The sequence below is a fragment of the Arvicanthis niloticus genome, chromosome 27, assembly GCF_011762505.2.
Source record: "Arvicanthis niloticus isolate mArvNil1 chromosome 27, mArvNil1.pat.X, whole genome shotgun sequence".
Lineage (NCBI taxonomy): Eukaryota > Metazoa > Chordata > Mammalia > Rodentia > Muridae > Arvicanthis > Arvicanthis niloticus.
In genome coordinates this window covers 15,929,736-15,940,790 of record NC_133435.1, presented here as the reverse complement: position 1 = coordinate 15,940,790, position 11,055 = coordinate 15,929,736, and the positions used below count along the sequence as shown (strand labels likewise).

General features: G+C 42.8%; 1 protein-coding gene across 2 annotated transcripts in view; it reads left to right on the top strand.

Annotated features, from left to right (window-relative positions):
* The window catches only part of Gcnt3 (glucosaminyl (N-acetyl) transferase 3, mucin type), an 18,057-nt gene extending 9,003 nt beyond the window's left edge, over positions 1 to 9,054 (top strand). The window contains exons 2-3 of one of the 2 annotated variants that reach the window (XM_076926179.1): positions 5,652 to 5,990; positions 7,254 to 9,054. In XM_076926179.1, the coding sequence (XP_076782294.1) occupies positions 7,307 to 8,620 (1,314 nt within the window). In that variant the 5' untranslated portion in view covers positions 5,652 to 5,990; positions 7,254 to 7,306 and the 3' untranslated portion in view covers positions 8,621 to 9,054. Of the gene's footprint in view, positions 1 to 5,518; positions 5,991 to 7,253 lie in introns of those variants that run through there. The other variant, XM_076926180.1, reaches the window with a different exon arrangement.
* Positions 9,055 to 11,055: the final 2,001 nt, after the last annotated feature.

Genomic DNA, 11,055 nt, shown 5'->3' with positions numbered 1-11,055 from the left:
CTGGAGGTGTGACAGTGACAGCTTACACCCAGCTCTCTTTCCAGTAGGGTAGGTGAATTCTGGGTCTTTTCCCTCACTGTATCACAAGTATCAGTGTTATGGCTTGTCTAGACCAGCGGTTCTCAACCTTCCTAATGCTGTGTGACTCTTTAATTCAGTTCCTCATGTTGTGGTGACCCCCAACCATAAAATTATTTTCATTACTACTTTATAATCATAATGTTGCTACTTTTATGAAGTGTAATGTAAATATTTGATATTCAGGATATCTGATATGGACCCCTGTGAAAGGTTCTTTCAACTTCAAAAGGGTTGCAACCTACAGGTTGAGACCCGCTGGTCTAGACTCACAAATGCTATTTACACCTTTCTTGAGTTAGTCTGTGAGTAAATCTGGCCTATGTGAAGCCAATTTAGTGGCAATCTTTATTGAGGGATTGCCAGTGTCAGGTTGTGTCTGTTAAGCTCTTCATGTGAGTTATTGTTACAATGGGGGCTGCAGAGATGGCTCGGTGGTTAGGAGCACATACTTCTTTTACAGAGGAACCAAGTTCAGTTCCCAACACCCACATCAGGCATCTTAGAACCAGCTGTAGCTCCAACTCCAGGTGACCTAACACCCTTTTCTGGCTGCTAAGGGCATTTTCTCTCATATGCACACCCCCCCCCCCCAGACCTGTATATAAAAAAAAAGTCTCTAGGTGCTGAAGAGGTGGCTCAGCAGTTAAAAGCAGATACTGTTCTGGCAGAGGCCCTGAGTTCAGCTTCCAGCACTCTCACTGTGTAGCTTACAATACCTGCAACCCCAGGTCTAGGGGTGACTCTGACACTCTCTTTTGGATTCCTTGGGAAACTCAAGTACACATCACACACACACACACACACACACACACACACACACACACACTATATATATATATATATATATATATATATATATATATATATATATATATATTTAAAATTATAAGAAAAAGAAAATTGGTTATCTTTAAGTCATTACAAAAAGCCTACAAGACAGGTGTTAATGCTGGTACCCATGGTACAGATGTCACCAAGTCACAGACTTATAGAAGCATTTGTTCCAGGAAGAAACAATCAAATCCAAGATTCAGACCCAGCTTTTCAGCCAAGTCCTACGTTTACTTTTAACTACTCTGCATGAGGTGTCACTAACATGCTATCTCCACAAAATATTTTCATAACTGGCTAACATGATTCTCACATATGTTTCATAAGTAAGAGTAGCTATTTGGGTTATCTTAAGAATAAAATATTCAAAATATATTCTCTTTATTGACTGCACGATGCCTTTTTTCTTTCTCCTCCTCCTCCTCCTCCTCCTCCTCCTCCTCCTCCTCCTCCTCCTCCTCCTCCTCCTCCTCCTCCTCCTCCTCCTCCTCCTCCTCCTCCTCCTCCTCTTCTTCTTCTTCTTCTTCTTCTTCTTCTTCTTCTTCTTCTTTTTGAGAAAAGGAACTAGAGGAGACTGAATAGCAGAGAAAAGGCATCTAAAAAGATATTGGAGGGGTTTTATAGGCTTAGATTTTTGGAGCCAGCTGTTTATGTTTTAATATTTTTTGCCCCAGAGATTTCTATAGGTCAACAATGGAAAGTCATGAGAATAAACCCCCAAAGCTGCCAGAAGACAATACCCATGAAGCCGGGTCAATGAAAGAAGGGGTGCTGAGTAACCTACATATCTCCATTGCTTTTGTTGAGTTTCCATCTCTGGTTAGAAAGTACTGGGAAGACAAGAAAAAGAAATCTGTTCCTGCATTGAGAGTAGCAGAAATGTACATTTACAGTCTCCAGACCAGGACTTTCTCCCAAGACTTTATTTTGTGATGCTGGCAGCAGGACAGAAAACCAGCCTGGCTTACCAACAGCGTTCATGCTGGGCTCTGCCAGAACGGAGCCAGTCTGAAGGAGAGACTTCCGGTTCTTTTTTTTTATTTCCGGTTTGAGCATTACCACGTCAACGCCTACTGACCTCTCGAAAGACGTTCATTTTATTTTTGTACTTGCACTATGACCAGTTTACAGGAACGACCCCTGCCATCTGTAAGAGGTCTGGATCTCAGCCTAGGGCCACCGAGCTTAGAGACCTTAGCTCTAGTTAAGCAATGCTCCCTCCCTCAGAGCTCTGAGTTTAAGCTTCTAGGGGCTCTACGCAAACTTCAATTTTCGCTATTTTCCATTTCTTGTTTCTCCAGCCAAGGAGTGGTAGAGTAATAGCTACTTCCAATGGCTCCTGCCTGTCACCCCATAACAGTTATTACCTAGTTCCTTTGGGTTTGGGGTGCTGGTGACTAGACCTAGAACTTCACATATGCTGTACCACAGATCTGTGTGCCCAACCTCCTCGATAAGTCCCTTATATTCAATTGTTTTATTCAGACATTTGCCAGGGAATACTGCTCTTTGCTAGAGACATCTGGGGATGAGACAAATGCCAACAGCTTTGAAGAGGACATTTCCCACAACTCACTACAAAAACCACATCAGAGGTTTTCAGTGAAGCCCAATATCCCCTAGTGCAACCTCTTCTTTAGACTACCAGCAACATGCAGCTGCCAGATGCAAATAGTGAGATCTACCCTCTGGATGGCTGTGTGTATTTCTGTGACCCACCGGTTTCTATAGCCACCATAAACAGACAAAAGGGACTCTTGATTTTGGACAAATAAGTTTTCCAAATTAGTGTACACTGTACAAAGTAAAGAGTCTCATTTTGTCAGTTCATGTACGTAATGTGCTTTGATTATACTCATTTGGTTATATTACCTTATCTTTCCCCCCACATTTGCTTTGCCCTTCCATATCCTTAATAGCCTCTTGTTACTTTCACAAACCCCCATTCCAGGTCCCCTCCCCATGCCAGAGTCCACAGGAGAGTAAACATGCTGTACCTGACTGTATGAGCCTGCTTTTTCTGTTCATCTATTGATGGGCATCTAGGTGGACTCCTTAATTTGGTTGTTGTAAGTTGTGCTACAATAAACATGAGCCTGCAAGTGTCTCCATGGTAAGCTGACTTTGGTACCTTTAGGTGTATACTCAGAAATGATATAGCTCGGTCACATAGTTCCGTTTTTATTTTTTTCTTTTGGGGAATCTGCATACTGATTTCCATAGTGGCTGGACTGATTTACATCCCACTACCAATGTACAAGGGTTCACCAACCCTACCAACATATTCTAGGGTTTCTCATTCTAGCTATGCTGACTGGAGTAAGATTGCATCTCAGTGATTTGCATTTCACTGATGGATAAGGAATGGATACATTTTCTCTTGTGTTTATTGGCTATTTGCATTTCTTAATTGGAAAATTGTTAAGTTCTTTGCCCACATGTTGATTAGATTATTTATTGTTGAATTTATTTTAAAAGGCTTTTTAAAAATTATGTATATATGTGTGTGTTTGTATGAGTATAAGCCATGTGAGTACAGGTTACCGTGGAGACCAGAAGAGGGCGCTGGAGCCTCTGCAACTAGAGGCAGCTGTGGGTGCTGGGAACCAAACAAAACTCTCGTTCTCTTCAAGGAGTAACAAGTGCTCTTAGCCACTGAGCCACCTGTCCAGCCCCTGTGCAGAAGCGTTTTAAACCTGTCTGTCAATTCTTGGTCTCATTTCTAAAACCGTGAAGTATTGCCCTTTTGTTTCCTCTGGATGTATCAAAGTTTTAGGTCTTCCATGCAGGTTTCTTACCTGTTTTGAGTTGGTTTTTGTACTAGGGGATGGGAGATAATAATCTAGTTTAGCTTCCCAGTTTTCCCAGGACCACTTGTGAATGAGGCTGTCTCTCTTCAATGCATATTTTTGGCCATTCTTTATCAAGAATCTGATGACAGTTTTCGTGTAGATTTTTTTTTCTTTTTTGAGACAAGGTCTATGTAGCCTTGGCTGTACTGAAACTTGCTTTGTAGATCAAGCTGGCTCACCTGCCTCTGCCTCCTGTGTGTTGTGATTAAAGATGTGCCCATCACACTGAGCTCAGTGTAGATTTATTTTAAGTCTTCTGTTCCTCTGTACCACTGTTTGTTTTTATGCTAGGAGCATGGGTTTTTGTGACAATGTCTCTGTAGTATACTTTGAAGTCAGGTACTCTGATACTTCTAGTGCTTGCTTTTTTATTCCTCACTTTGGGATTCTTTTGGCCTTTTGTGTTTCCATATACATGTTAGAGGTTTCCCCCTCCCCATTTCTCTTTAGAATTCCATTCAGATTTAGATAAAGATTACAAAGAATTTGTAGGTCACTTTTCTAAATGGCAATTTTCTCAATATTCTGCCAAACACGTGAAGCCTTTCTATCTTCAAGTGTCTTTCTTTAGTGTCAGATCTCAGACAGTCTGTATTTATATGTCACACTGTCCATATGTCTAGAAAGGAGCTCAAGCTGGACTACAGGAGAATTCCTAGATAAAAGCCAGCATTCCTCAGGGACATTCCCTTACTTCTGCCAGAAGGAGCATATGAAGCCATTGCCATAGACCTGTGGCTGCATATGAAAGCCCATTCTGGCCTCCATGATCTTTCAGTCTCTATTTGTTAAGCATTTCAGACTAGTACCCTAGCTCCTTCCTCTCTCTCTCTCTCTCTCTCTCTCTCTCTCTCTCTCTCTCTCTCTCTCTCTCTCTCAAAAAAAACCTTCCCCTTAACCCTACCATGGAGCCATCACATCAGCAGTTTTTTACTGTACTCCCTTGCATACATTGGTGCCAAAAACCTAGCACACATTTAGTGCTTCATACTTTTTTCATTTGTCTTTTTGAGACAAGTTCTCACTTTGTAGCTTTGGCTACCTGGAACTCATGCTGGTCTTGAACTCATAGAGGTCCACTAGCCTCTGCCTCCTGAGTGCTGGTATTAAAGGCTCCATCACTACCATGCCCAGCCCATTCTTCCCTTTCATCTTCCAGATTGTTAGTGTCTTTGGCTAACTAAGCTTTACCCCTAGGTGGATTTGTTCAGTTTTGAGGCTGATTGGTACTGGCTTCCTGACATTTTCACAGTGAGTTGTTGACTTTGTATCTTCCTCCTTGGCAAAGGGTGTTTACTAGATCTAAGTCTTCTGGTGAAGTTTCAGGTCTTGTATGTGTAGGGTCATATCACTTGAAAACAAGAGGCAATCTTTTTCTTTGTATCTTTTTATTTCTTCCTCTTGACTCAGCAGTAATTGCTTTCAAGGATGAACTGGTTTGTGTGTGTGTGTGTGTGAGAGAGAGAGAGAGAAAGAGAGAGAGAGAGAGAGAGAGAGAGAGAGAGAGAGAGAGAGAGAGAGAGGAGAGGAAAGGAGGGAGGAAGAGGGAGAGAGAGAGATAGGGGTGGGAGAGGAAAGGAGGGAGGGAGAGGGAGAGAGAGAGAGAGATATGGGGGTGGGAGAGGAAAGGAGGGAGGGAGAGGGAGAGAGAGCGATTGAGCCTTGGGTATTGATGTTATTTCTGCCTCCTGAGATGTCTCAGGAGCACAAGGAGTGACATTTTTACTCCCAAACAAAAGGAGACGGAACATATCTCTGATAGCTGTGTATTGGGTGTGAGAGGAAAAGGTCTGCATGCACACTGAGTTTCTAGTGAATAGTGTCAGGGTAGGAGAGCATAGGCAGAAACTGAGCTCTTCTGATTGAAATGCTTTATTGCTTTCTCAGATGTGGCCAACATTGTCCCTGCCTCCTTCACCTCCCAGAATGATTAGTGCTTGAGAATACAGCCCTGAATGGTTTGCTTAAGTTCACTCCCTCTTCTGAGAACAGGAAGTCAAAAGGTGAGTGACAGAGCCACCTGCTGCTCTCTCCTTTACATAGGTCTAACAGGAGCCTCAGTGAGCTCCTTGGACGTCTTGTGAGCATGAGCACACTCGTCTGGGAGGTAAGAAGGCAGAGGTTGCAGTGTTAATTTGAACCTCTATAGACCTAAACTAGCCTTCACTCTACAGACTCGCAACGTCGGAGAAAGTTCCCCTCAGCAGCCAAGAAGGTGTACCAAAGGTGAGAGCTTTCCATTTTCCATCTTCTTAAATCTTATCCCCAAGAGTTACTACTGACAAGGATATAATTTTATGTTCCCAAAGAGATGAACCAGAGGAAAAGAACCTGCTGGAAGGATGTGTTAAACTTTTAATTTACTTTTTTTGGTGGGGGAGTGGATTTTCTTTCCCTGTTAATCTGGTTTCTTTGGTGGCACTCAATACCTTGTGTTGTTTTTTAGAAAGTAGGTGTGGTTTGTGGAATAAGCTCATTTATAAAGACCCGGGAAGGCAGAATGGGGAGACGTCTCCAGTCTTCTACTAACGTGTGATATTTGAGAAGAGCTGCTCCTGTTTTTCTGTCATAAGAGTCTAATGATGACTATTTTTTTTTTTAAAGATTAAATGGAACGGTGTACAGAAATGATCCTAGTTGACAGATAATACTAAATATCTTGTGTGCATAATGACACTCACCTCTGTGTAGAGATATATTTTAAATTAGATATAGCATTTGACTGCTGTTAATTTTTGGACAATATTGAATTGCTTTATATGTCTTTTTATTTTATTATTATTATTGTTATCTTTTATTTTTTGGTTTGAGTCAGGGTCTCTCTATGTAGCCCTGAAACTCACTATGTAGACAGATTGGCCTCAAACTCAGAAGTCTGCCTGCCTCTGCCTCCTGAGTGTTAGGATTAAAGGCGTGCTGCCATGCCCAGTTACTTAATATGTCTTTAAGGATATTTTAAAGTGAAAGGTTAGCCAGAGACAGGTTCTGAGTTTTTAATGATATGGGATGTGAAGAGTCTTTATATAGAGATTAATAAACAGAAGCAAGAAATACTGCTTCCTTTTAAAGGGGCTTGATTCTAGAACTGATGGTAGAGTCAATTTCATATAATTTGTTTTCAGGCCTAGAAATTCTAGACCCCAAATAAAAGTTCATTCTAGGGCAGCGAGGGGTGGGAAGGAGGAAAACGGATGAAGGGTGGGTACTTCCTCCAGCTAACTGCACCTTTAACTCAGGAAGCCCAGCTCTGTGCTTCCCTCTCTCCAGAGTAAGGGTAGAACTGGTCCCTGTGGCAGTCTGGTAGCTGCTTTGTAGGGCAGTTTTAAGTCTCCCTCAGCAAGCCTGGTGGATGGGTTCCTTGCCTGGTTTTCACTAAGCTATTTCTCCAGAGAAGAGATCTCTTCTGCCATCAGAAGTTTGGAGTTGAACTTGACATTCCTGGGAACATGTTTAGTTAGTTTATAATCTGAGGCTCTTTGTTCTGTTCAGAGAGCCCACCCCCTCCTCTGCTGGTCGAAGCTTGATGGTCCCCACCTGTGAAGATGGTTTCATGGAGGAGGCTCTGTTGGCACTATCATGTGTGGACCCTGGGCTGCTACATGATGCTGGCCATCATTGCACTGAAACTGTCCCTCAGATTGAAGTGTGATTTAGATGTCATGGATCTGGACCCAGAGGAATTCCAAAGCCAGTACTGCAGGAATTTCCTGTACAAGACCCTGAAGCTGCCAGCACAGAGTTCCATCAACTGTTCAGGGGTCATTCGAGGGGAGCAGAAAGCAGTGACCCAGGCGCTGCTGAATAACCTGGAAATTAAGAAGAAGCGGCATTTCTTCACAGAGGCCGACTACCTTAGCATGACAGCAGACTGTGAGTACTTCAAGACCAAGAGGAAGTTTATACAGGTCCCACTGAGCAAAGAAGAGGCCAACTTCCCCATTGCATACTCCATGGTGGTTCATGAGAAGATTGAGAACTTTGAAAGGTTGCTTCGAGCTGTGTATACCCCTCAGAACATATACTGTGTCCATGTGGATCAGAAGTCTTCAGAAACTTTTAAGCAGGCAGTCAGGGCCATTGTGTCATGCTTCCCAAATGTCTTCATAGCTAGTAAGCTGGTGTCAGTGGTCTATGCCTCCTGGTCCAGGGTGCAGGCTGACCTAAACTGCATGGAAGACTTGCTCCAGAGCCCCGTGCCATGGAAATACCTCCTGAACACCTGTGGGACAGACTTTCCCATCAAAACCAATGCTGAGATGGTCAAGGCCCTCAAACTATTGAATGGGCAGAACAGCTTGGAGTCAGAGGTACCACCTCCACATAAAAAAACTCGTTGGAAATATCACTATGAGGTGGCAGACACATTGCACATAACCAGCAAGAGGAAGACCCCACCACCTAATAACATAACCATGTTCACTGGGAATGCATACATGGTGGCTTCTAGAGACTTCATTGAACATGTATTAAGTAACCCAAAAGCCCGACAACTAATCGAATGGGTAAAAGACACCTATAGTCCTGACGAGCACCTTTGGGCTACCCTCCAGCGTACCTCATGGATGCCTGGATCAGATCCCTTGCACCACAAATTTGACCTGTCAGACATGAGATCCATTGCAAGATTAACCAAGTGGCAGAATCATGAGGGAGACATTGAGAATGGGGCGCCTTATGCATCCTGCTCAGGTATCCACCAGCGGGCTGTCTGTGTTTATGGGTCGGGAGACCTGCACTGGATACTTCAGAACCATCACCTCTTGGCCAACAAGTTTGACCCAAAGGTGGATGATAATGTTCTTCAGTGTTTAGAAGAATATTTACGTCACAAAGCCATCTATGGGACTGAACTATGAGACACACTGCAAGATGATTGTTACCTGTATGGCAGGAAAATGCCAGGATCTACTGAGGCAGTGTGGGGTGGGCAGCTGGGGCTCTAGACTCCATGTATCCCTTAGTTTGAGAGGACTGCTATTGGACAGTGGGTAAGTAGACCTCTGCCCCTTGTGAGCTGTCACTGGTTAATGTGGCTATTCCCCAGTTCTCTCCCCAACAGGCTTTCTTTGGCTTCTGTACAGAGCTAGAACAAGAAATACTTTTATTTGGGAAAATAAGGGAGGGGACATGTGGCCAGGGATTCTGGATTTTGGCTGAAGGCTTCCGGTCAGGGTCTCTATAGAGACTTTGTTTCAAATACCCCGGGGGTTGGTCTTGGGAGGGGAACTTTAGTGGAAAGAGCCCTCCTCTTTTGTATTATTAATTTAAAATAAATAGCTTCTAAACCAAAGCCCTACCCATACAGTGTTGTCTATGACTCCAGAAATAATCAAAACAGGTAAAATGTGTGAGATATTACCCGTATGTTAAGGACAGTTAGGCTGGTAAGAAAGTCCCCATAGCAAGCTGAGTAGATGGCAAACTGAATCACAGAGCTAGTTCTCTCATTACTGAAAGCCTTCCTAGTTTTGCTTTCATTGGTAGATTCTGAATTTTCCATAAGGGGGAGAACAGAGTGATTAACTAGTTTGCCAATTATATGCTTAGGAGAAACGTAGCTTCATGGCCAAAGCTTTGAATTCTGTACCGAGCAGCCAATTTCATTGGAGCTTAGTTTAGTTGGGGGCAGGGGCTGCACTGGTAATATTAGGTTTGGGAGTGAAAGGAAACTGTTTTGCTCACCCAAGATCCCTGAGAATTCTGTGTTTAAACCTTTAGAATCAAAGCTTCATTTCATTATGTGACTACCAGGCTCACCATTTCCCTGTGGGAACACAGTAATATGTGTAAATACATATGTGCAAATGCTAAAAATATGTAAATTTATAGGCACACATTCTTCAGTGAAATCACCTCCTCTCTGAAGACCCAGAGCTAATTTTTGGCCAGTATGTATTCTACCCTGTAATTAATAAGGGGCACTAAAAACTATGGGCAGAACCTTTAACTATAGTTTAGCTGACTTTGTGTGTCTATGTCCCTAAAGAGGAGTTTATGTACAAATTAACTTGTGTAATTTGAATGAGGCTCCCACCAATATGTTAGAATGTTAACAGGTTTCTTCATTTTAATTCTTGATCCAGTTAAGACTTTCTCTCTACAGTCAACTTTTATTGTAGCCCTTGTTCCTTAAACAGTTAGTGTGTGGTGGGAATGTCTTTTGTTCTTTTTGGTTTTGAGGCAGGGTTTCCCCATATAGCTCCAGCTGTCCTGGGACTCTGTGGATCAGGCTGGCATCAAACTCAGAGATCCACCTGCCGCTGTCTCCCCAGTGCTGGGATTAAAGGGATGCATCACCATGCCTAGTGAAATTTCTATTTCAAAGTGAGCAACTTCCTTTAAAAAAAAAATATTGGCCCCTGTGGGTAAAGTGCATTGTCACCACAAACTTACCCAACACCACAATACTGAGTCTTTGCTTGCAGCCTTACCTCAGAGGTGACTGTGTCATGAAATCTGTTGTCATCAGCTGTGACTATTTCTGGCCCTTCCCTGAGGAGGAAAGAAGAGGGGCTGCTGGCCTGTGGGCTGTGTGTAGAAACACTTTCCGGAAGACACATATCCTGAGGAAAGAAGCCAGATTTTTCATGGCCAAGTTTTCCCCAAAGCTTTTGTAATAAATTGAGCTGTAGCTTTCCATAGAAATACATTCAAGGTAGTCAAGGGCTGTGACCCTGCCATGTTTTGGGAATTTTCCCAACCATTAAATTTTTTTTTCTAGAAGATATATTGGGTGGATGAATGTAGTTTGCTCAATAGCATGAGATCATCAAATCAGAAGGATCACACTTCACCTGGTTTATTTAGTGCACTTTCAAGGTCACATGGGTAAGCCAGTACATCTGTTGATCTTTCCTTTTTGAGTCTTCTCTTTTTTGTTAATCCTTCTCTGGAAAGGAAAAATGTCAGAAACAGATGTAGGTGCTATGCTTGTACCACCTTCCAGGGCTTAAGTTTCCCCCTCACTTTGATGTATGGCCATCATTGAGCTGTATTTTAATAACTTTTTGCGGCTCATACTATCTGTTCTTGGTTTAGTGAATGTTTACTAAGAGAAGAATGAGCTGTTGTTAACATTGGGGCATATAATTTAGATGGAGAGGTCAGATATAGTGATTAAAAATGGAGAGACTAGGGCTGGAGAGATGGTTCAGTGGTTAAGAACAATTGACTGCTCTTCCAGAGTTCAATTCCCAGCAACCACATGGTGGCTCACAACCACCTGTAATGGGATTCAGTGTCCTCTTCTGGTGCCTGAAGAGAGCAATGGTGTACTCATATACATTAAATA